The following is a 27,178-nucleotide window of genomic DNA, read 5'->3' as shown; positions in this document are numbered from 1 at the left end:
ATTTTGTCAGTAACAGAAATTTTATATATATATATATATATATAAAAACACTACCGTTCAAAAGTCACACTTATTCACCACCATACGTTGTGAAACGAATTAAAAATATAGTCAAGACATTGACAAGGTTAGAAATAATGATTTGTATTTGAAATAACATTGTTTTTACATCAAACTTTGCTTTCGTCAAAGAATCCTCCTTTTGCAGCAATTACAGCATTGCACACCTTTGGCATTCTAGCTGTTAATCTGTTGAGGTAAGCTGGAGAAATTGCACCCCACGCTTCTAGAAGCAGCTCCCACAAGTTGGATTGGTTGGATGGGCACTTCTGGCGCACCATACAGTCCCACAACAGCTCAATGGGGTTCAGATCTGGTGACTGCGCTGGCCACTCCATTACCGATAGAATACCAGATGTCCAAGTTCTGCTGTAAATAGTTCTTGAACAATTTGGAGGTGTGTTTAGGGTCATTGTCCTGTTGTAGGATGAAATTGGCTCCAATCAAGCGCTGTCCACTGGGTATGGCATGGCGTTGCAAAATTGAGTGATAGCCTTCCTTATTCAGAATCCCTTTTACCCTGTACAAATCTCCCACCTTACCAGCGATTACCGGAGGCAACCGTTCCCTGGTGGGGGAGATCTAGTGGGTCGTGTCCCGGACGTTGTCCCGGAGGAGCGATCTCCGTTACTGATGCCGGCCGGGGACTCGTCCAAGATGGCGCCGTCCCCGGCTCGGCACTCGTTTACTTCCGGCTGGTTTGAATTTTTTATAGGCCATCAGATACAATATAAGTTATACATGTTATATATCGTTTTAATCATGCATAACATGCATAACAAGTCAGTTTTACCCCAGGGCGAATGGCGTAAAAACACAGTTCCCCCAAATAAAAGAAATGCGTTTTTTTTTTCAATTTCACCACACTTTGAATTTTTTTCTGGTTTCGTAGTGTACCAAATGCAAAAATTCAGCCTGTCATTACAAAGTACACGCAAAAAAATGCGTGACGCAAAAAAATAAGGGCTCAAATGGGTTTCTAGGTGGATAGGCGCTATGGCCTTTTAAACACAAGGAGGAAAAAACGAAAACGCAAAAACAAAAATGGGCCCCGTCCTTAAGGGGTTAACAGATGGCATCAGGCATTCTTCCAGCATCTTTTCATTTGTTCTGCGTCTCACAAATGTTCTTCTTTGTGATCCAAACACCTCAAACTTGGATTCATCTGTCCACAACACTTTTTTCCAGTCTTCCTCTGTCCCATGTGTCAGGTAGGGGGTCTGGGAAAACAAGATGAGTGCAGCCCTAGAACTGGCACCCACCCCAGCTGGTTCTACCTGCTTGCCGCGACAGCTCTAAACAGCTGCGGACAACTGGGCGGCGTTCCCTAACCTGGCAAAGTGAGGGAAAGTCAGAGCAAGGGAAAGTCAGAGGTCCGAGTCGGTAACAGCCGGTCAGTATAGGTACATTATCGTGATCCAAAGAATAGTCGAGGTCCAAGCCAAAAGGTCAGGTATCAGAAGTACAAAGTCAGAGTAATGCTAGGTCAAGATACACAGGAGGAACCAGGTTCTATCGCAGGCAAAAAATTAGACCACAGGTCTGATATTTATTCAGCCTGGAGTCCCAGCCCCAGACTTGATTGGGGCTGAGGCTCCAGGTCCTGCCAGATACAGAAAGCTAACTGGTAAGTCAGCTGTCAACCAATAATCAGTGCACACACCCAACACCTATGCTGAACAGCCAGGGGAGTGAAACCCTGGCGTCAGCTATAACAAAGAACAGCAGAGCTGAGTATGTGAAAAACATGTGAAGCATTATGGCTGAAAAAGCCGAGCCGAGCGCACGACCCGAGTCCTAACACCATGTCTGTGTTCTTTTGCCCATCTTAATCTTTTTCTTTTATTGGCCAGTCTCAGATATGGCTTTTTCTTTGCCACTCTGCCCTGAAGGCCAAAATCCTGCAGCCGCCTCTTCACTGTATATGTTGACACTGGTGTTTTGCGGGTACTATTTTATGAAGATGCCAGTTGGGGACCTGTGAGGCGTCTGTTTCTCAAACTAGAGACTCTAATGTGCTTATCTTCTTGCTTAGTTGTGCAATGAGGCCTCCCACTTCTTTTTCTACTCTGGTTAGAGCCTGTTTGTGCTGTCCTCTGAAAGGAGTAGTACACACTGTTGTAGGAAATCTTAAATTTCTTAGCAATTTCTCGCATGGAATAGCCTTCATTTCTAAGAACAAGAATAGACTGTCGAGTTTCAGATGAAAGTTCTCTTTTTCTGGCCATTTTGAGCGTTTAATTGACCCCACAAATGTGATGCTCCAGAAACACAATCTGCTCAAAGAAAGGTCAGTTTTGTAGCTTATGTAACGAGCTAGACTGTTTTCAGATGTGTGAACATGATTGCACAAGGGTTTTCTAATCATCAATTAGCCTTCTGAGCCAATGAGCAAACACATTGTACCATTAGAACACTGGAGTGATAGTTGCTGGAAATGGGCCTCTATACACCTATGTAGATATTGCACCAAAAACCAGACATTTGCAGCTAGAATAGTCATTTACCACATTAGCAATGTATAGAGTGTATTTGTTTAAAGTTAGGACTAGTTTAAAGTTATCTTCATTGAAAAGTACAGTGCTTTTCCTTAAAAAATAAGGACATTTCAATGTGACCCCAAACTTTTGAACGGTAGTGTATGTGTGTGTATATATATATATATATATATATATATATATATATATATATACAAATACCAACAGCATCGCTTCGTCTTGAAAGGTGGTGGTGGGGGGGGGGGGGGCAAGTTGACCTCTTGCACCAGGGGGCCCAGGACACATTAGCTACACCCCTGCAAAGGAGACAAGGTTCGCAGCAGGCAACTAGAGCAAGGCAGAGAGAGAAATAGAGAGAGAGGAGAGGAGAGTCCATTGTGGGTGGGTGTCTGTGAGTGTTGTGGGTCAAATATCCCAGTGTGTGGGAGAAGTGGTCAGTTTCCAGTGAAACCAGTCTGTGGGTGCTGTGGGTGAAGTTAATCCATTGGTATCCTAGTGTGGTTGCTGTAAAGCCAGTGTCCAATTCAACCAGTCTGTGGGTGCTGTATGTGAAGTTAACCCATTGGTATCCTAGTGTGTGGTTGCTGTAAAGCCAGTGTCCTTTTTAACTAGTCTGATTTGATTTGATGACGCTGTTCCACCAATGTCCACTGCTGTCCTGGGAGAAAGTGTCATTTTACGCTGCTCATTTACCAATATCCACTGCTGTCCTCCCAGAAAACTGATTTTATGCCACTGATACACCAAGGTCCACTGCTGTCCAGGGCGAAAATTGAATGATTGACAGGCTGATTGACATTTATTACAAAATTTCCAATTTTTGACACTGTCACAACAATAGCTATTGAACAAAACATTACTCTGTAATAGTCATAGTATTGTAGCTACAATGGTTTGGCTGTTTTAATATTCATTTGCGCTGTGTTTGTGAATATTCGCAAATTCATCCCAACATTCACAAACCTTGTGAAACTAATTTTAGACTGCTTTGCTCATCTCTAGTCATAAACTTCTTGGGGGGGATTTATCAACATAAAAAGTTCTATTTTTTGGCAGAAACTGGGCAGATGTGAATTAATTTATTCCCAAAAGTCTGTTTTGCGTATAAAATTATCGCATCAACCCAGTTTATGCCACTTGCGCCAGGGGGGCGGGGAAGGGGGCGTAATGGGGGCACGGACCCCATCCGCTGAATTTATGATTTTAAGCACGGAAAAATGATAAGGAAAGAGCTAGCGTAGGTTTCCCTCCGTGCGTTCAGGATTTATGTAGAGGCAGTGTGCCTCTACATAAATCTGTGTACTGTCGCGCTTCGGGAACATTTTTAAGCCCGATGCAAAAAACGCTGGACTTAATAAATGCCCCCCCCCCCCCCTTCCCTACCTTGTGTTCTTGTTTTAATAATAAACATTGGTCATTTTATGTTCCATTCTGCCTGCTGAGCTTTCTTCTTTTGTGTGAGTCATCCTTTTTGGTGGTCAGTTAGACATTAGGTTGCAGGATGAAACTGAACAATTAGCCATGCCACACATAAAGGGCAGAGTGTTAGGGGGACTTGTGGGACTGAACAGTGGGCACATCAGCAGTCCTGGGGAGATGTAATTATGTTCGGCAAAGCTGCCAGCAGGAGGCGCTCTTACGTTCCGGCTGCTGGAATCATTGCTGTTCAGCTTTTCACTCACACCCCAGTTTCCAGCTGAGAGCTCTGCCTGTGTGACTGATCCAGCCTACCGAGGGGCTGGAGATGGCCAGACTGACGGAGAGAGAGGCGAGGAGGCAGCAGCAGCAGCAGCATCCCCCGCAGCAGCAGCAGCCCCGAGCCTGCCCCATGAGCGGCCCCGAGCCCCCTGCTCAGCAGTCAGACAGCATGAAGGACCTGGACGCCATCAAATTGTTTGTGGGGCAAATCCCTCGCAACCTGGAGGAGAAGGACCTGAAGCCTCTCTTCGAGCAGTTCGGCAAGATCTATGAGCTGACAGTCCTGAAGGACCGATACACGGGCATGCACAAAGGTGAGGACCACCCCTGCCCTCTCCATGTCCTCTCGTCTGGGGGCAGCCACCCACTACACCCAGGGGCACTTATACCTTGCTTAATACCAGGGGCATTTTATAGATTATATACAGGGGCATTTTATAGATTATATACACCGCTTATGGGGCATTTAAACCGAATGACACATCCGAAGCTTCTTTACCACACTGTAAATCCAGGGGTATTGTACTATATGATACACCCAGGGGCATTGATACTATATAATACACCCAGGGGCAATGATACCATATAATACACCCAGGGTCATTGTACTATATCATACTTCCAGGGGCATTTTACCATATAATACATCCAGGGGCATTTTACCATATAATACATCCAGAAGCATTGTACTATATAATACATCCAGGGGCATTTTACCATATAATACATCCAGGGGCATTTTACCATATAATACATCCAGAAGCATTGTACTATATAATACATCCAGGGGCATTGTACTATATAATACATCCAGAGGCATTGTACTATATAATACATCCAGGGGCATTGATACCATATAATACCCCCAGGGGCATTTTACCATATAATACATCCAGGGGTATTGTACTATATGATACCTCCAGGGGCAATGATACCATATAATACATCCAGGGGCAATGATACCATATAATACCTCCAGGGGCATTGTACTATATCATACCTCCAGGGGCATTGATACCATATAATACATCAAGGGGCATTTATACCCTGCTCTACATCCAGGGGCATTGATACCCTGCTCTACATCCAGGGGCATTGATACCCTGCTCTTCATCCAGGGGCATTGATACCCTGCTCTTCATCCAGGGGCATTGATACCCTGCTCTACATCCAGAGCATTTATACCCTGCTCCACATCCAGGGGCTTTTTTACCCTGCTCTTCATCTAGGGGCATTGTACTATATGATACCTCCAGGGGCATTGATACCATATATTACCTCCAGGGGCATTGTACTATATGATACATCCAGGGGCATTGTACTATATGATACCTCCAGGGGCATCTATACCCTGCTCTTCATCCTGGGGCATTTATACCCTGCTCTTCATCTAGGGGTATTGTACCATATGATACATCCAGGGGCATTTATACCCTGCTTCACATCCAGGAGCATTTATACCCTGCTCTCCATCCAGGGACATTGTACCATATAATACATCCAGGGGCATTTATACCCTGCTCCACATCCAGGGGCATTTATACTCTGCTCCACATCCAGGGGCATTGTACCATATAATACATCCAGGGGCATTTATACCCTGCTCCACATCCAGGGGCATTTATACTCTGCTCCACATCCAGGGGCATTGTACCATATAATACATCCAGGGGCATTTATACCCTGCTCCACATCCAGGGGCATTTATACTCTGCTCCACATCCAGGGGCATTGTACCATATGATACATCCAGGGGCATTTATACCCTGCTCCACATCCATGGGCATTTATACTCTGCTCCACATCCATGGGCATTTATACTCTGCTCCACATCCAGGGGCATTGTACCATATGATACATCCAGGGACATTTATACCCTGCTCCACATCCAGGGGCATTTATACTCTGCTCCACATCCAGGGGCATTGTACCATATGATACATCCAGGGGCATTTATACCCTGCTCCACATCCATGGGGATTTATACTCTGCTCCACATCCAGGGGCATTTATACTCTGCTCCACATCCAGAGGCATTGTACCATATGATACATCCAGGGGCATTTATACCCTGCTCCACATCCATGGGCATTTATACTCTGCTCCACATCCAGGGGCATTTATACTCTGCTCCACATCCAGAGGCATTGTACCATATGATACATCCAGGGGCATTTATACCCTGCTCCACATCCATGGGCATTTATACTCTGCTCCACATCCAGAGGCATTGTACCATATGATACATCCAGGGACATTTTTACTCTCTTCTACATCCAGGAGTATTTTCTCCTAATGATACAAAACCAGGGGCATTTATTTACACATTGAATGTAAGTGCCATCTTCTGCTCTACGCCCCAGAATACTACACCTTGCTGAGTGGGTGAACCTCTATCAGTTAATCAGCCACTCACATTGGCACACATCTGCCAATAGCGCCCTCTTCCAACAATGCCCCTTCACCTATAGCTTTTCATTCATTTGGAATTCTTCTGGCAGCCAGCATCCTCCCTGTCCATCATCTTCCATCCTCCTTACCATCAATGGAGATACCAATCCTGTTTAAATACTGATTTCCCTCTCATTTACCCACCCAGAGGGCAGGTACTGTATGGTAAAATGTGCCTATCTATGTATGATGTTTCAGCATGTGTATATACCTCTCTGCTTATCTTATGTTCCATATGTAACTATACACAGCCCCAACTCTTCTGTTTCACTGAACTAATAGATCTTGAAGTGATTGTGAAGTTCATTACATTCCAGATGTCTCCACCTTCACATCTATACCATCATATGTGCACCCTGCCTACATTTCTTCATGTATTAAGCCCAGCGCAGGCCCACTTCTCCATCTCCACACTAAGCCAGCCAAGCTGTTCTTTCCTCTAACCTATACTGACACGTCAGTGTGAGCATCGACTGACTTGCTTTCTTCATGTGTGTTTTCACATATTGGTGGAAATCCTGCTTCTATTCTTCATCGTCTCACAACAGCTTCTATTCTTTCAGTTTCTTCATAGCAGCTGTGTCTCCATGCAATGTATGGCCAAGACTATTTCCAGACATTCGTGTAATTCATCTTAATTGTACATTTAATATTATGCATTCATATTACCTCTCATTATCTTTGGTTTTATGGCATAGCTGTATAAGAAGCTTATTACTATGACACAGGGCCACAATTTATTATCGTTTAATTAGCTGGATCTGAGTTTTTAGGTTGTTTGCCTTCACATTGTATGGAAAATTCTGTAAAGGCCCAAGACGTAGATCACACATCTGACTATAATACTTATCTCAGCAACCCAAGCTATCAGCTCAGATTATGCAAAAGAATAAGAGCAGTGCCGTTCTCTTTGGTGGGCTGAGTAAGGTATAGCAGCTGAGCCCTATTCCACTAAGCACCATTCAGTATTTATTTATATATTTCTTTTCAGTCATTGTGATATTTTATTTTATTTTTTAAGGGTACAAGCAAACACACAGATCTGCAGCGGATTTCACACACTGGATCCACAGCGAAATCTGCTGTGGATCCTCTGCTGGTCATTTTCAATGACAATACATTCTCACAGCGGGTGATCGCTAGATTGTCCGGGCAGCCCATAGCAGATAGAAGCGGTCTGCTGTCGCTGCGCCTATTCCATGGCGCAATGACAGAAGATTTTTGCTATATTAGTCGTCTGTCTTTAAACATGTTGAAAGACAAACGACTGCAACGATCAGATGACATACTTCATGATTGTTGCCTTCTATTACACAAGGCGATTATCGGCCTTAACGGCTGATATTGGCCGATAAGCCTTTTGTGTAATAGGGCCTTTACAGACAGAAAATGGAACCATTGATTTCCATGCAATAATCCACACATCTGTTTTAAAAACTGATCCCTTTTTTGGCTGGTGATCTTCCACAAAAAAGTAGGATCTGCATTAATATGGTCTGTTTTTACAGAACGGAGGCTCCAATAGAAGTCAATGGATCAGTTTTAAATAATCAACATATAAATGTACCATCCTTAAGCTGTCCATTTTTACTGATGCACTGCCTGCCGAACTGACGATGCCATATGGATGGTTTCTTTAGGACATCACTGATCCTGATTTCTGTGGTCCCAGAAGGAAAACTGCTGTGTGGAAAAGGCCTAATGGTGTGTCTACGCAGAAATATCCCCCTCAGAAATCTCAGTCTTTCCTTTATGACCTGTTCCCGTTTTATAGTCTGTTCCTGGCTTTGGCTTCAATACCCTGTCAGATAAATCTCCCTGTGTAAATGCACCATAAGAGACTTATACCGCAAATTGGTGTAGTTTTTAATAGTTGCATGATTTTGCAGGTAAAGTTGCATGATTTTGCTACAATGAACAATGAATCTGAAAATCCCATCAATGTGTGGTAAAACAGCATGTCATTTTCTGACCGGCTGCTACATGTGAACTTGCCCTAAGGATATTTATCATTTTTATCTGTTCCATATTATATACACAATTAGGCTGTTTACACACAGTTGTTTTTTTTTTTTTGTTTTTTTTTACATCAGTTTAGTCTTGTTTTAAGCTGCTTTTATGTTCACACATCATTTTTTTAGCAATGTTTTTGTTATTGGTCCCTATTTTCAACTGTTTAGTCTTAAATAGGACCTGTCACCAAATTTCTGCTGCCCTATCTGAGAGCAACATCTCAGCAGTTACCAGTAAGAGCTAATGTCAGCAGTATGTTAATCTGTCACTATGGGGTAGTTTTTGTTAAAGCCCCCCCCCCCCCCCCCCCCCCCCGCAGCTTCCTGTGGCCCCCCTCTGCATTTACCTGCTTGCTGTGGGCATAAGAGCGCCAACAGCGAGCAGGGAACGAGGAGAAAGCGAGTGCTGACCTGACAGGTCGCAGACACTTGCTACAGCTGATCACCCTGTGTAATATGTGCTTTAGGCTTAGGCCTGTGTGGTAGATCAGAGAAGTAAGTCAGTTTTTATTTTATCGTGTTTGGGGTCCCTGGATATTCCCTTTAAATTCATGGTTTAATAGTTGTAGCACAATGCCACAGCAAAGAGGCAGGAGTCCTTTGTATTTATGCTATACAAGCTGCCCCTGCCCATCCACTCAGTTTTCTCCCTATGGGTATGTTCACACATGTTGGAGGTTTATTGCGATAACGCAATGAAGGATGGCCTGATGACAGTTAAATTACTAATTATAATTACTGCAATTAAATGCTGCAGCACTGCAATAAATGATTAATGTTATTAAATTATGCATTTATGCTGCATTACTGCATTACAGCTTTAATCTTTGCAGGTGTGAGGAGCCTGCATCTTATGACAACATCAGATGCCTGTCTCATGGCTAGGGCATCAAGGATAATAATATAATAGGCATTTTTGGAAGTTGATGTGTTGGAAGCAGAAAAAATGGGCAGGCATTCAGATCTCAGGCAAAATTGTGGTGGCTCCATGACTGCGTCAGAATATGTTCAAAATAGCAGGTCTGAGGTGTTTAAAGTATGCTGTAATGTGGTTGAAAACTGACCCTTAAAGGGGTATTCCACTAAAATTAAACTTTTAATATATTGCTGCCCTTGTGCAGAACATAACACACTACCTTTCCACACTCCCCCGGTGTCCTCCGACATCACCTTTGGAACCAAGCTGAATGATCCCTTCTCAGCTGTGACAGCTCGCTCAGTCAACAGCTGACTGACTTGGGACAGTTATTGGCTGTATGCACTGTCATTACCAAGCAAGGTCGATCTCTGAAGTGGAGGGAGGAGTGCTCAGCCAGGGCCCGAAGATGACAAAGGAGGACACTGGGAATGCACGGAAAGGTATGACTAGCATGCATGATTTGTTCTGCACCAGGGCAGAGTTTTACTGAGGGGTAAAACTTGTGGGGTGTTAACAATTTGGTGGTTAGTACCTTCCAAATGTGGTCCAGGGAAGAACAACCATGAAATCATTATCAGGGTCATAGGTGCTAAGGGCTTACATGATGCGTGCGGGTTACCAAAGCTAGTTAGTCTGCTCCAGCACCATGGAGAGTGCTAAATGGTGAAAAGTTATTGCTAGCTACTATAGAATACATAATCTCATCTTATTATGGCTAAGGTTGCGTATCTGAATACCAGTCAGAGTACCCATGCTGCCCTCTGTTCACCACTGAAAGGGCCTCCAATAATGTGAATGTTACTTTGACACATACATTACCACATTATACTACATTACCAAGTCCACCCCTTCATGGCAATGATAAATACTAATAGCACTTGCCTCTTTCAGAAGAATTATGCAACCTGCTACAGTAAAAAACTTGTTTAGGAATGGTTTGAGGAATATGACATAGAGTCAAGGGGGAAGATTTATCAAACTGGTGTAAAGTAGAATTGTCTTAGTTGCCCCTAGCAACCAATCAGATTCCACCTTTCATTTTCCAAAGACTCTGTGAGGAAAGAAAAGTAGAATCTGATTGGTTGCTACAGGCAACTCAGACAATTCTACTTTACATCATGTTCGACAAATCTCCCCCTAGGTGTTGACTTAGCCCTCAAATTCTCCAGATCTCAACCCGATCTGTGGAATCTGCTGGAAAACAAGTCTTTTCTATGTAGCCTCAACTCACAACTTACAGGACGTGCATTAATAGATTGTCTAACCTCTTGGTGCCAGATAGCACTGGACACCTTCAGAGGTCTGGTGGAGCCCAGGCCTCAATAAGTCACAGCTGATTTGGTGACATGAAGGGGACATGCACACTATTAGGCAGGTAGTTTTAATGTACTCTTGCTTTTAGTTCTTCTCTCACCTGCTACATTTGCTTTAATACTAACCTGACACATATAGTGTCATCACATCATCCATCATTGTTGATAGAACAAAGCTGTGCATTCATTCATTGTCCTTATTTTACTAATCAATAACTTGGTTTTCCTGCCCCCTCACTACTGTCATCTGGCTTACTGCAGTCTTTTTCTGTATGTTTCCTGTTACCATTGCTGGGCTCATACAGCTGGAGCCAGATGTTTACCTTGCTGTGATATTCTTCAGTGATTTTAGAACATATTGCATTTTTCAATGCTAGCATGCTGTAGGTGTCACATAGGGTAACATCCTATCTTTATATGCCTTCTCCCCTGACTGATTCCTATTCCATGACCAATCCCTCATACACCTGTGCTCCCAGTAACCATTAATTGATGTGTCTCACCTGTACTTGCAACAAAACCGTGACAGCAACAGGTGAATCACAGCAATTAGCAGTAAACCGCATGTGGTTACTATGGCTCGACTGCAGTGTTGAATAACCCATATTTACTGTGCATGTCTATGTTCCAACTCATGGAACAGATTTCCATGGGTGGGAGCCGTAGAGATTAGAGCAATTATCGATAATGATCATTAACAGTCATTACCTATAATTGTTACATCAATGGACAGCTTTATTGCATCCCAGTTGTCTTCATACTTAATCTTATGCACCAAATGTGCTGATTGGTTCCCATTAAGCCACTGCTTGACATATAAAAAATTGTGGGAAGTAGAGCTTGTATTAAATAGCAAAAACTATAAAATATTACATTGTCTTATCCAATTAATGTGCAAAATCTAATAATAGAAAAGTCATCCAGTACTGTCAGTGCTGTCCTTCTGTCTCCAATCTGTGTGTGCTGCAATGCAATGGCGGCAACGACAATGATCCCGGTGGCATTTCTCTGGAAAGGTCCTCCAGACCCTTGTCAGAGTGTCAACAATACACAGCTTGGTTCCTGTTTCATTTTGCCTTAGTTGCATGACCACACCCTGAAGTAAAACAATGACTAAACTCTTCCTTGATTCTACAAACTGTCTCTATGCACAATGTATACTACTATGCTATATAAGTCACATGTCTGCACTATGCTACTGATTCCACGACCACCCCCTCCCCCTTACTCTCTTTGCTGGAGAGACTGCCATAAAGCCCAACCTAGGTTACACTGTCAACTGATGAAATAAAGCTATTTTAGAGCGTAAAAAAGTTTTATACTGGTAAGTATTGAATGTGCAGCATTTAGGCTTGTGGATGGTGCAGAGTAGAGTAAGGGGGTGACAATATCACTTTAGGGCCTAGTAAACCCAGACTCTCTCACTCAGCTTACAGTCAGCTTACAATTCACATTGCCAATTCAGAGCCCATGTAATCTCTGTTTCTGTGTGCCTGAAACCTCCTGGTACCTTGTCTCCTGAATTCCCCATGGACCTTTGTTCATTGCCGCTTTGCTGGTTATTTTTTTTAACCAAGACTCTGTAGTGCTAATCTTGCTAGTGACTCTGGAATATTCCTGACTATGCTCCAGTGTTCTCCTTTGGATACTTCACTTAGAACCTTTAGTACTCCTAGTCCTAAACCCTGGACTAGGACTAATTCCTTACTATGCTCCTGTCTTGACCCTAGGACACTACTACACTCTTTTAGTGATGATGCTTTGCTCTGCCTCTATGCCATAATCACATTTCTATGTTGCATCCACCAGGGTCGAGTGACCATTGGTAATTGAGTATTGGGGCATAGCTTCGAACACACACACCCCATATTGTTGATGCTTTAGATGTTTTTTCCACTTTATTGTTCCTTTGGATGTTTGTTCTGATAAAAGGACTATATTTCTTTTTTTTTTATAAACTATCTTTATATTATTTGACTGCACATGATGCATTTTCACACACCAGTTTCTTTTTCACTTACTATAATAAATTAAATTCCTGTTTGGGTATTTTGTGCTATTGAGTGTCCAGTAGTATTAATGTAGATTTTCAGCAGAAAACTAAACTCGTGGACATGGTGAGTGTCATTCCATAGGGCTTTGGATGTGGAGTTGTTCCAAGGATTAGAAACAACATGGCTGCTTTCTTCCAAAACCAGTGCCATATCTGGCTACACTTTGTGCATTGGGGTTGTATTTGCTCCCATTAGCTTTAGTAGAGTCTGCATTAGGATACACCACCCTTAGGCAAATGGGGCATTGAAGACAACAATCATGTTTTTTCTCCCATAGACTTCAATGGGATTGTTCTGGTTGTCTCAAAAACTCATATGCATATAGCATTTTTTTTCTGGCGTTTGTGTCACCTTTTGTGGTCCAGCAACTAGGTTATGTGATGGTAGAGGAAAAAAGTTCAGCACTAGAGATAAGCGAACCGGGTTCGGGTTCGAGTCGATCCGAACCCGAACGTTAGGTATTTGATTAGCGGGGGTGCTGAACATGGATAAAGCTCTACGGTTGTCTGGAAAACATGGATACAGCCAATGACTATATCCATGTTTTCCACATAGCCTTAGGGGTTTATCCAAGTTCAGCAGCCACCGCTAATCAAATGCCGAAAGTTGGGGTTCGGATCGACTCGAGCATGCTCCAGGTACGCTCATCTCTATTCAGCACACAAAAACGCCTAAACCAGAAACAAGGACGTTCACACATAAAGTAAAAAATGCCAGAATAACGCAAAAGCATGAAAAAACGCCATGTGCCACTTTGGTGGTTTTTCTGCCATTTATTTTTTTGGGCCATAAAAACACCAGACAAAAAGTGTGTGTGCGGGTACCCTTTAGTCACCAATATAGCTTACTGTACTATTGTGCTTACTGAAGCAATGCTACATTTCTAGTACTTATCTCAGTTCTTGTTCTTTGTGACCCTTTACTACCCCATAGAACTTTCACCTTTTTCTAGCTTTTACTGTCTTGCTTTATTCCCTAGCTCTATAGTTACATAATATTGTACAGAAAAGCTCCTACTCACTGCTATTTCTTACTGCATGCCAGTCCTACCTTTTAATAACTACTGCACATTCAGTAGATTTTACCAAGCTGGCAATAGACCCATTCATTTTTAGATAAACCTTTCCCCTAAAGCTGAGGAACCATAACCATAATATCTATGACTCATGTGGGTAGCTATGATCCATAGAATATATATGGTCACATTCATGATTGTAAGGCTGGGTTCACACTGAGGAATTGTAGAGGAACGTTTTCTGTCTGACATTTCTTGCCTTTTCAGCTCTGGCAGAATAGGAGCTGGATTCTAGCAAAATTTGAGCAGAATGCAAGCTGATTCAAGCAGAATGCAAGCAGAATTTAAGCCCCCATTGACTTTTTTAGGATTCCTCTAGCAGTATCCGCACGAAAAAGAATTGACATGTCAATTCTTTGGGCAGAAAGCAGATCAGCGGCAGCAAATTCTGCTTGGAAATTCTGCAGTGTGAACAACAGAGCAGAAATCCCATTGAACATAATGGAACATTGCTCTGTACATATTTTACAGGATTAATTTCAAACTGAAATAAGAGCGGATTCCTTTTCAGTTCCTCGCCTAATTCCTCACCTATTCCTCAGTGTGAACCCAGCCTTATGGTGCGTTTACACAGAAACATTTATCTCACAGATTTCCTTTATGACCTGTTCCCTTTCTATAGTCTGTTCCTGGCTTTGGCTTCAAAAACCTGTCAGATAAATTTTGCTGTGTAATTGTGCATTATTGCATGTATTTGTCACTCTGATGCTCCATTGATAAAAGCTTTTCGTGAAGGCTCATTGATCGTGGCAGGCGTACATTTGTTAATACATTTGGTGCATTTTATTCCAGTGTATGAAATGCTGGTCTAATTAATTTACCCCTATTGTTTTAAAATCAGCAGAATTTTGCGGGTGTTTTCTAGTGAATAATTTTCTTTTTACATATAGCTAGAGGTACATAAAAAATCTAAATATGTAAAGATGGCAGCTAGAGGATAACATTAGCTTTACTTAGCTATACTTCAGCTAGGTTGAAGTTGGATGAGTTTTACAGGAGTCAGATTTTGATGGCCTAGGGATTTAGAAGCAGTACCAGGTGTTCACCACAAATAGGCCATTAGATTTGGGCTCCTGGAAAAAACGTTTAAAGTACAGTATCCCACTTCCAGCCAAATTACATTCAAGAGAGTCTGAACCTGAGATTTTTGTTATCATACAATGGGCTCTTCCCACTGGTGTGGTGCTATAGTTTTCCTTATATACCGCTAAAAAAAAAGGGGAACAAAATAACACATCCTAGATCTGAAGGAATGAAATATTCTCATTGAATACTTTGTTCTGTACAAAGTTGAATGTGCTGACAACAAAATCACACAAAAATCATCATATTGTGTTTGGCCTCCACCTGCCTGTATGACCTCTCTACAACACCTGGGCATGCTCCTGATGAGGTTGCGGATGGTCTCTTGAGGAATCTCCTCCCAGACCTGGACTAAAGCATCTGCCAACTTCTGGACAGTCTGTGGTCCAACATGACGTTGGTGGATTGAGCGAGACATGATGTTCCAGATATGCTTAAATGGATTCAGGTCTGGAGAACGGACGGGCCAGTCCATAGCTTCAATGCCTTCATCTTGCAGGAACTGCTGACACACTCCAGCCACATGAGGTCTAGCATTATCCTGCATTAGGAGGAACCCACGGCCAACTGCATCAGCATATGGTCTCACAAGGGGTCTGAAGATCTCATCTTGGTACCTAATGGCCGTCAGGCTCTGGCAAGCACATGGAGGGCTGTGGGACCCTCCAAAGAAATGCCACCCCACACCATTACTGACCCACTGCCATGCTGAAGGATGTTGCAGGCAGCAGATTGCTCTACACGGTGTCTCCAGATTTTGTCACGTCTGTCACATGTTATCAGTGTGAACCTGCCTTCATCTGTGAAGAGCATAGGGCGCTATTGGTGAAATTGCCAATCCTGGTGTTTTCTTGCAAACGCCAAGCGTCCTGTGCAGTGTTTGGCTGTAAGCACAACTCCCATTTGTGAAGAAACTTGCACATTTGTGGCCTGCTGGAGGTCATTTTGCAGGGCTCTGGCAGTGCTCCTCCTGCTCGTTCTTGCACAAAGGCAGAGGTAATGGTCTTGCTGCTGGGTTGTTGCCTTCCTATGGCCTCCTCCACGTCTCCTTGTGTACTGGCCTGTCTCCTGGTAGCTCCTCCAGCCTCTCGACACTACGCTGACAGACACAGCAAACCTGGTAGTAGCATGAGATGGACTCTACAACCCACACAAGTGTGAAAGCACTATCAACATTTAAAAGGGACCATCAGCCAGAGAGCATAGGTACTGAGAAGTGGTCTGTGGTCCTCACCTGCAGAACCACTCCTTTATTGAGTCTGTCTTGCTAATTGCCAATTATTTCCACCTGTTGTCTGTCTATTCCATTTGCACAACAGCATGTGAAATTTATCATAAGCAGTGTTGCTTCCTAATGGTGTGTTTACACAGAGAGATTTATCTGACAGATTTTTGAAGCCAAAGCCAGAAATGGATTTGAAAAGATGAGAAATCCCAGTCTTTCCTTTATGATTTGTTCTCTGTTTATAGTCTGTTCCTGGCTTTGGCTTCAAAGATCTCTCAGATAAATCTCTCTGTGTAAACACACCATAAGTGGACAGTTTGATTTCACAGAAGTTTGATTCACTTGGACTTATAATAATAATATAATAATAATACTAATAATAATTTTTATTTATATAGCGCCAACAGATTCCGCAGCACTTTACAATTCTGGGGGTACATACATAGACAAAAAATAGACATTACAGAGATATACATATAATTATCCATACATGAGGAGTGAGGTCCCTGCTCGCATGCATCAGCTTACATACTAATAGGAGGGGGTGCAAGACAAAATGGCAGAGGGGCAAAGTGCTTCATTGTTCTTATGGTCCAGCCATCTATATAAATAAGGCAGTGCAGGTAAGGGTGGATGAACCTGTCACCAGCCAATACCTGCATGCACAGGTCTAAGTGCTTAAATGCTTGGTGTGTGTGTATGTGTGTATGTGTGTGTGCGTGGTGGCGGTGTGTGTGTGCGTGGTGGAGGTGTGTGTGTGTGGTGGAGGTGTGTGTGTGGGGGGGTTGGGTTTGAGGGTAGCAGTGAAAATTAGGGAACCTGGTAAGCCTGCTTGAACAGATGTGTTTTGAGGGCACGTTTGAAGCTTTGTGTATTGGCGGTGAGTCTGACAGTCTTGGGTAATGCATTCCACAGAACTGGTGCAGCTCGGGTAAAGTCCTGGAGACGGAAGTGAGAGGTCCGGATTAAGGTGGATGTTAGTCGTAAGTCATTAGAGGAGCATAAGGCACGGGTAGGGCAGTAGACAGAGATGAGGGAGGAGATGTAGGGAGGTGCAGCACTGTGGAGAGTCTTGTGGGTGAGCAGGAGGACTTTGTATTGTATCCTGTGTTTAATAGGGAGCCAATGTAATGACTGGCACAGGGGGGAGGCATCTGTATAGCGGCTGGACAGGGAGATGAGCCTGGCCGCTGCATTGAGAATGGACTGGAGAGAAGAGAGTTTAGAGGAAGGAAGGCCGATTAGTAAGGAATTGCAGTAGTCTAGACTGGAATGAATCCGAGCGACAATGAGAGTTTTAGCAGATTCAACAGTAAGAAAGGGACGGATTTTAGAGATGTTTTTTAGATGCAGATTACAGGAACGTGAAAGAGATTTAATATGAGGAGTGAAGGACAGATCTGAGTCAACTATAACCCCAAGGCAGCAGGCTTGCTGTGTAGAGGTTATGGTTGCACCACAGACTGAGATGGAGATGTCAGGTGGGGGGCGGTTAGCAGAGGGAGGGAAGACAAGAAGCTCAGTCTTAGCAAGGTTTAGTTTTAGGAATAGGGAGGACATAGCATTAGAGACGGCAGACAGACAGTTACTGGTGTTCTGTAGAAGAGCAGGGGTAATATCACGGGAGGAGGTATACAGCTGGGTATCATCAGCATAGAGATGGTACTGAAAACCAAACTTGCTGATGATTTGTCCGATGTGTAAAGTGAGAAAAGGAGAGGACCCAGGGAAGAGAAGATGAGGTGGAGCCAGAAAGTGATACACTAAAGGAGCGGTCAGAGATATAGGAGGAAAACCAGGAAAGAGCAGAGTCCTTGAGGCCAATAGAGCGGAGCGTGGAGAGGAGAAGCTGGTGGTCTACAGTGTCAAAAGCTGCAGATAGATCCAGGAGAATGAGCAGAGAATGGTCACCTTTAGATTTGGCGGTGAGGAGATCATTAGAGACTTTAGTAAGGGCAGTTTTGGTAGAGTGGTGAGGAAGGAAACCAGACTGAAGGGGGTCAAGGAGAGAGTTGACAGAGAGGTAGCGGGTTAGGCGGGAATAGACCAGATGTTCCAAGAGTTTGGAGATAAAAGGAAGATTAGAGACAGGTCGAAAGTTGGCAGCACAGAAGGGGTCTAGAGAGGGTTTTTTCAGTAATGGAGTGATGACGGAGTGTTTGAAAGTCGAGGGGAAGATGCTAGAGGAGAGGGAGAGGTTGAAGATTTTAGTAAGGTAGGTAGTGACAACAGGAGAGAGAGACTGGACCAGGTGTGAGGGAATAGGGTCACTAGGGCAGGTGGTGGGACGAGAGGAGGAGAGGAGTCTGGAGACTTCCTCCTCTGTCACTGGCTCAAACGCTGAGAGGGATGAGGAGGAACAGTAAGAGGGAATAGGATTAATATTACCTGGGGAATGGGAGATGATCTCCTGGCGGATTGTGTCTATTTTGTCCTTGAAGTAGTTGGCTAAGTCTTCAGCGCAGAGGTTAGTTATGGGTGTCTGAAGTTTAGGTTTAAGGAGAGGGTTGAGGGTATCAAAGAGGCATTTTGGGTTATGGGAAAGAGAAGAGATCAGAGTGGTGAAGTAGGATTGCTTAGCAGAGTGAAGAGCAGAGTAGTAGCTTCTAAGCATAAACTTGTTATGTAGAAGGTTGGCTGTTGTCTTAGATTTCCTCCACAGACGTTCAGCACACCTAGAACACCGTCTAAGAAAACGAGTTCTGGATGTGTGCCACGGTTGTGGCCGTCTATGTTGGGCTGTTTGGGGTATAGGGGGTGCAAGTTTGTCCAGGGTGGTTTTGAGGGTGTTGTGGTATTGTTTGGCAGCTAAATTAGGACAGGAGAGGGAAGAGGTGGGGGGCAATGATGACTGTACAGTGTCTAGCAATTGTTGGGTGTCTATAGCACGTAAGTTTCTATATGTGAGTGAGGTCGGAGTGTCAAGAGGAGGACGAGAATTTATTATGATAAAGGAGAGGAAGTTGTGGTCAGAGAGCTCAGTGGTAAAGTTAGCAAAGTGGGAAACTGGGCAAAGTCTGGAGAAGACCAGGTCCAAGGTATTCCCACCCTTGTGGGTTGGAGAGTCAGAATGCTGAGAGAGGCCAAGGGAGGAGGTTAGAGAAAGAAACTAAGCGGCTGATGGGGAGACTGGGTTGTTAATTGGGATGTTATACTGTGTTTAAGTGTTCCCTTTAGTTTTTGAGCAGTGTATATACAGAACTGGTGTGGAGTGGAGACATCAACATCTAGGATTTTTTTTTTTACGTCTGAACATCAGAGTATTGGTTCTGCAGGGCCAAATAAATTACTATTCATCCATGCAAATCCATTATTTTGTTAGAGTGAGATCATACAGTATGTACCTGAGACTTTATATTTGATCCCCGGCCAAGCTTAAAATCTCAGGTTCGCCTAACGTTGTCCCTTGAAGTAGCCTTATTAGGAGTGTTAAAAATGCAAAGAAATACATGGGCATTAAAGGGTGGCATTGCCTGTCTTCAGAAAATACCCTGCAGCTTTCCTTATGCTGATTAACCTTTGTGGGGGATGGGGCCTGACATTTATGGGAATTCTTAATGCTGGAAGTTATTGCTTTTGAAAGATCAATAATTTCATTGAATTAGATCACATAGCCTCTGGCACTGCAGTATCACCACCTGTGGGAGGAGTTAAAGGGTGGGTGAAAAGGCCCTTCAAATTATGTCATTTTAAAGGCCAAATCCATATAAAGTAAGTATTCCCCAGAAAGAGACAGGAATTTCCCTTTAAAAGCTAAAGAGCCTTCAGAAATTTGGTGAGTTCATTGTATAAAATGTAGTTTATATACACAGTATTCATACATTATTAGGCCAAAAATATTGTGTCTAGTCCTGTATATTCTCGGCTGTTATCTGTGTAACTGGTAGCAATCCTCAGTGTCTAGGAAACAGTAACAAGCTGTGTAATAAGTAATTAGCTGATAGTATAGACTCTGCCTGAGAAGTCCCATTAAATGAATAGATCAATAGATATCACAAGGTGAGACTTGACTGCAGATAGAGGTTCTAATATACAGTCGACATGCCCACATCCATGCTTCAGTCAATAAATCCAAGTAAGAAATGTATTTTTTAGCCTTCTTCTTCCCTCCTGTTTTTCTATCAATGAACACATTTTAATATTCGTCCTGTCTTTAAGACCTTATAATTAAATCCCCTAATATAATATGTAGGGTGTTTGGGCAGATGCAATAGCAGGGCTTTAGTTTGACACAAATTCTAGACCCTTGGGGATATTTACCATAGTTGTCATCAAATGTGCAACAATTCAATGTGTCTGAGATCTTATATACACTGTCTATTTTCTATACTGCTAAAGCAACATAGTATTATGGCAACTCCTTCTATAGAGGAGCCCTTCTCAAACTGGAGCATCAGCCAGCAAAGTGATGCCTGGGCCTCACCAGACTGACCAGGAGGATGCTGGGGCCTCACCATCTGTGGTGGAAGTCCATGCAGAAATACAAACTATTGCTCAGTCTACCCTCCATTTTCTCCTAAACTCTGTATAACACCAATATAGGAACAACATGAGTCAATAATGTTCCTAAACTAGAGATTGTTGCAGCCAGGGACTAGACTGTGCAGATTATAGTATAGTCACTTTTATTAAAACTGCCTCTGCCTTACAGCTAGAGCACTGCTATATAGTATATCTTTTGTTGAAATCTTTGACTGTATATCTTGATTTACCTCATCAAGACAGCTTACTTTTGTAATAAAGCCATCAGCAGGGTAAATGCAGCTTTTTTTGGCATCAATTCAAACAATTAGGTAAATATATAGTACATGACCAGGCCCCTTTTTAGTCGTATAACTGTAGGATGATTTTATATGGAATTATATTATGTGTAATTCAAAAATTCTATTGCAGTGAAGTGCTGCTTTCTGTGCCTTTCTAAATGATGGTCCCTGACAATCAAACCAGCCGCTCTACAGTGTCACTTATGTTTGATACTTGTTCTTTATGTATTGTATTTATGTCGTTTTTCAGGCTTTGAGACAGTCAAAGCATAGTTGCCAACTTTTGAGAAGGCACATCGGATATGTTAAAAAGGGGTGTACAAAGGTATACAAAATATCCTCATACCCTATTCATCAATATAGGACACATCTCAATGTACAGAATTTTATATACAGTATCACTAATAGGACATATGACAAGCTTCATCAAACCCCCAAAATGCAGACTCCTAAAACTAATATACACCACAAACCAGACCCCTAAAGTAAAACAGATCGCACACCAAAACCCCATAAATTCAGACCAGTAGACATTCAAACAAATACAGATGACCTCAAAGACCCTAAGCTAAGAGACCCTAAACAAGACCGCCTAAAAAAATACAGAATCCAGACCAAAGTGCCCCCCCCCCCAAAAAAAAAACCAAACAAACAAACGACACCACACTGATAAATACATGTGGATGGAGGGCAACACACTATCTCAGAAAATAGAAGACCATAATACAAGAAAAAAGCCTGAGAAAGATATAAAGTATTCACATCCAGTAGTTAGTAGTTGTTTTTAAGATTGCTGAAGGCCATCTAGGGTCTTTAAAAAATGGAAAAAAAATGTTTATACAAAGCAATAAGCGAATTATCAGCAAGTGCCAAGCAACCATTTGAGGACATGTTGAAATGTTTTTTTTAATAATTTTTTCAACCCTTTTTCTCCATTCCAGCATTCATCTTTACCTCTGGTTGCCAGCCATAGATATTGTCTTGACCCCTTGACCAACGTTGGGACTATGTTAGTGATGGGTGCCTGAAAGTGAAGATTAATGCAGAGGGGTAGTAGTGAGTGTACTTTAAAGAGATACTCCAGCATAAAAAATATTCTTTCAAATCAACTGGTGCCTGAAAGTGCCACAGATTTGTAATTTATTTCTATTAAGAAAATCTCAAGTCATCAAGGACTTACCATCTGCTGTACGTCCTGCAGGAAGTTTTTTTTTTTTACGGGGATTTGTTATTGCTTTCAACAGTTACTGACACGGAGAGAGGTAGCTGTAGAGAGCATTGTGTTAGACTAACAAGAATTTCCTACTTCCTGCAGGACATACAGCAGCTGATAGACTGGAGATTTTTCAATAGAAGTAAACTACAAATCTCTTGAACTTTCTGACACCAGTTGATTTAATACAAAAAAAAGTTTGCTGGAGTACCCCTTTAAAGCCTGGTAGTATTGCCCTCTGTTTTAGGAGAGTTGACTAGACTAAACAGCAACTCTCAAGTGTAAAAACCCTGCTTAACAGCACAATAGATTTCAGCTTTCTCTGGCTTTGTATGATTCATATATAATGTAAGACTATGGTTAAATGCAGCTGAACCTATGTTATGTTTTGCAGTTAAAGGGAATCTGTAAGCACCCTGGCCCTACATAAGGTGCTGACAGTGTGCTGTAGCTGGCAGACCCCTTGTGGGCATGGTACCTTTTGATAATTTGTCTCAGGTCTCCTACTGTAATAAAGAGTCAAAGAGGAATCATGGCTTAGCGTTTGTGCTGCACTTTGGCCCACCTCACCCCTCCTTCCACCTCCCTCCTCTTCATGATGCTGCCTGGCCTTCTGCTCGCTGTGGTCTAGGGGTAACTTACCTGTCTAGAGACCTGCCAGCAGTTCTTTCTTTGGTTTGACTACTCTGATGGAAATGAAATATAGTTGTTTATTTTTATTTTTTTCCTCAGTATGGTATCATTTTTATAAGTGCAAAGAATTCCTAATTAGGTCCAAACTTGTTTTAAACTTCATTGTTTTTATACAATGATGAGAAAAAAACCACTGGCTGACAGCTGGGCGAGCAGGACACTGGGCAGCATTGATTATTCATGAAGAAGAGGGAGGAGGAAGCAGTGGTGAGGCGTGCCAGAGTGTGGCACAAACGCTGAGCCACAACTCATCTTTGACTCTTCATTACAGTTGGAGACCTGAGATTGTGCGTAATCCACTCTAGCCATAAACATAAAATAGTTGTCAACCAATCGGTTGTTCGGTCGAAGGCAGTCTTTTGATTCCTATAAGCAAATGCTCAGTCTACTTGGCTGAGCCAGCATTTTTAGTGAACATGGAGATGGAAGAAAGCCACTCCCAAAGACATCTGGCAGTTGATCTTCAACATGACTGATCCTTCTCAGGCCACCATACATGTAACATGTTTGTACCATCCCATCAGACTCGTAGGTTCAGTTGACACTTATCTAATGCGTGTAATTGGCTGAATGAGAATATGTTAGATGGTTATAGATAGTATAACTAATCACAGCACCAGGAAGGTGTTAAAAGCACATTGAAATTCCTACCTTTAGATTTATGAACTGCTGCTTGTGTGGTGACCATCTTCGTATATATAGCAGCAGGTGGCCACTGGGCGGAGCTGATTTCTCTCAAGTGCCCTCTCAGTGTTTCCACTGCAATTAGTGGGGGAGGAGAGGCAAGCAGCCATATGGAAATGCTGGGCAATTTCCACCCTCTCTATGGGGGAAATGTTGAGCTCAAGGAAGGAATCTATGATTTGATTATTTACATGTTAAAAAAAACTGTTTAATGGTCCACTTAGGGTCCATTTACACAGAAAGATTATCTGACAGATTATCTGCCAAAGATTTGAAGCCAAAGCCAGGAATGCATTTGAAAAGAGGAGAAATCTCAGGCTTTCCTTTATGACCTGATCTCTGTTTATAGTCGGTGGCTTTGGCTTCAAATCTTTGGCAGATAATTTGTCAGATAATCTTTCTGTGTAAATGGACCCTAACATTTAGATTACATTACATTTTTAGCCACTTAGGGCTAACGAGTGACGATCAGTGGAATGAGCGCTACTTTGTAGTGCCTTTACAAGGTACAATGAAATGCACAGCCAGGCTACGAACAATAAACATTGTATTATTAATAGGGCCATTACCATTCATTGTTATCTGCCTAACACCTCCTGTTTACACAGTGAGATGTGCGGGTGGTAACAATAGATTTTACCAACGTCAGTTTTTCCATGTGTCTGCTGGTCGCTGGCACTTTTACATGGGCTGATTTTCAGTCGTATGAGTGTTTCTAGGAACTCTCATTGCTGATAATCTGCCTGTGTCAATGGCCTTAAAGGGGTACTCTAGCTGGGAGGCCTTTTTATTTTAGTGAAATAGATGAAAACAATGATGTCCACTTACCTCAACTCCAGCACTGGGGCCTCCATCATGCTGCTCTGGTCCCCGGTCTCCGACTGCTTTCTGGTCTGAGATGGGACTTGAGACATAACCCCCTCACCCATTCAGCAGCCGAGGCAGGACCCCACTATATCTGCTGAAAGACTGCGGTGGCCTGCCACAGTCACGTCTCACCACCAGAAAGCAGCCAGAGACCAGGCACGAGAGTAGTGTGATGGGGGTCCCCAGCGCTGAAGCCGGGGAGGTAAGTGGACATAAATTTTGCCGGGAATCACAGAGAAAAACATATTTCCTGCATGCCGTGCCCACTATGATTGACAGCATTATCTTATACATGTTACTATATAGGCATAGCTGTCAATCTGCTATGGGTGGGGTAGCAAGATTCACAGGTTCTCACCATCTAAGGGCGGGTTCACACTACGTATTCCGCGATCCGCTAAAAGAAGTGACATGACACTTCTTTCAGCGTATAGCGGAATACGCCGGCCCATAGAATGGTGCCTATGGGGCCGGCGGAAAGGCGCCCAGATGTGCGGGCGGACAGCTGACGGAATTCCGCTGACATTGTCCGCGAGAATTCCGTAGTGTTAACCCACCCTAAGGGATTCAACCAACCTGGGTCAGACCCCTTTCTCCAGCCTCCTGGGCTGTCTGTATGATATGCACACCATTTTCATGTCCACGGTTAGTGTATGATTGGTGGTATTACAGATCTGAGAGATGTAACAGTAATAGACATTTTGAACATACAGGTATAGGGACTGTCTGTCATGGTTAAATATACTCCCGTAATGAATTGCTAAAGGACTAATGGGAACATATTTACTAGGTAACCATTGCTCCTTTCTTTTATATTAAATCAAGTCTCTGTATTGCTTTAAGCAATTGGGCGGGTTACACTGGGGGTTAGAGAGTTCCTTTAGATATTAATCATCAGTGCCACATGTGTATGCTCTGCCTTGATTAAAATGAGGTTATTAAAATCTCTAATGATTGAAATGATGACAATCCTGCACTGGAAAGAATCTCAGTCAAACACTCTAAAAAATGATAGTGAAACAGGGCAAACCATCTTTCTTTTATTCTACCATATACATGGTTTATATTAGTCTTTTAGAGCAGAATGAGTCAGCTTTTCCATCTTCTGTGAAGGTGTACGGATGCTACATTTTAATTTATTTTTTTACTAATCGGTAATGACTATGCAGGAAGGGAATTCCATGCAGGCTAGATTTATTGTACACCCCCAACAAGGCACGGTCCTGGTCCATTATATTAGTAGTGTAAAAGGTGCATTTATAGAGATATGCAAAAAGAAATCATACTTGGGCTAAATGTATAATTCATCAGTGTCGATTGATTCCATGTAGAAATCTATGTTAGGTGGAAATTCCTCTGAAATATCAGTTATATCAACATTTGAGTAAAAACATATTAGACATTGTGAAAACAGACAGGGAGGGCTAAGACGTGACATAATATGATAAATTAGGTATGAGACATCAATCTATACTGTCAGCTGATATTTCACATCAATGATCCATGTGCAGCAATGTCATTATCTTTTTTTTAACATTATCTTAGCAGCTGTTCTATAAAAATGACTTTGTGTTAAAAATACTCAGATTGTCACAGTGGCAAGTGTGGTTTCTTGTAGTAATTGGCCTCATATGAACAAAGAGTCGATGCCTCTAATTGTTGTCCTGTAGATTACCTACAGTACAGGCAGGAACCTAAAACCAATTCCTTTGACCTCAGTGATAATAAAATTGACCAATTTGATCACTACAATATATTTATTTAAAGGGAAACTATCAACAGGTTAGAAGAATGTACACTCACCGGCCACTTTATTAGGTACACCTGTCCAACTGCACGTTACCATTTAATTTCTAATCAGCCAATCACATGCAACTCAGTGCATTTAGGCATGTAGACATGGTCAAGACAATCTCCTGCAGTTCAAACCGAGCATCAGTATGGGGAAGAAAGGTGATTTGAGTGCCTTTGAACGTGGCATGGTTGTTGGTGCCAGAAGGGCTGGTCTGAGTATTTCAGAAACTGCTGATCTACTGGGATTTTCACGCACAACCATCTCTAGGGTTTACAGAGAATGGTCCGAAAAAGAAAAAACATCCAGTGAGCGGCAGTTCTGTGGGCGGAAATGCCATGTTGATGCCAGAGGTCAGAGGAGAATGGGCAGACTGGTTCGAGCTGATAGAAAGGTAACAGTGACTCAAATAGCCAACCGTTACAACCAAGGTAGGCAGAAGAGCATCTCTGAACGCACAGTACGTCCAACTTTGAGACAGATAGGCTACAGCAGCAGAAGACCACACCGGGTGCCACTCCTTTTAGCTAAGAACAGGAAACTGAGGCTACAATTTGCACAAGCTCATCGAAATTGGACAGTAGAAGATTGGAAAAACGTTGCCTGGTCTGATGAGTCTCGATTTCTGCTGCGACATTCGGATGGTAGGGTCAGAATTTGGCATCAACAACATGAAAGCATGGATCCATCCTGCCTTGATTCAACGGTTCAGGCTGGTGGTGGTGGTGTCATGGTGTGGGGAATATTTTCTTGGCACTCTTCGGGCCCCTTGGTACCA

General features: G+C 42.7%; 1 protein-coding gene across 2 annotated transcripts in view; it reads left to right on the top strand.

Moving 5' to 3' along the window:
• The first annotated feature begins 4,302 nt into the window (after positions 1-4,302).
• Positions 4,303-27,178, top strand: part of CELF5 (CUGBP Elav-like family member 5) — a 94,126-nt gene continuing 71,250 nt past the window's right edge. For both annotated transcript variants that reach the window (XM_069962356.1, XM_069962355.1), the window contains exon 1: positions 4,303-4,570. In XM_069962356.1, the coding sequence (XP_069818457.1) occupies positions 4,303-4,570 (268 nt within the window). The remainder of the gene's footprint in view (positions 4,571-27,178) is intronic.

This window comes from Dendropsophus ebraccatus, chromosome 3 (assembly GCF_027789765.1).
Source record: "Dendropsophus ebraccatus isolate aDenEbr1 chromosome 3, aDenEbr1.pat, whole genome shotgun sequence".
Taxonomy (NCBI): domain Eukaryota; kingdom Metazoa; phylum Chordata; class Amphibia; order Anura; family Hylidae; genus Dendropsophus; species Dendropsophus ebraccatus.
The sequence above is the reverse complement of the archived record's forward strand: the minus strand, read 5'-3'. Positions and strand labels throughout refer to the sequence as shown.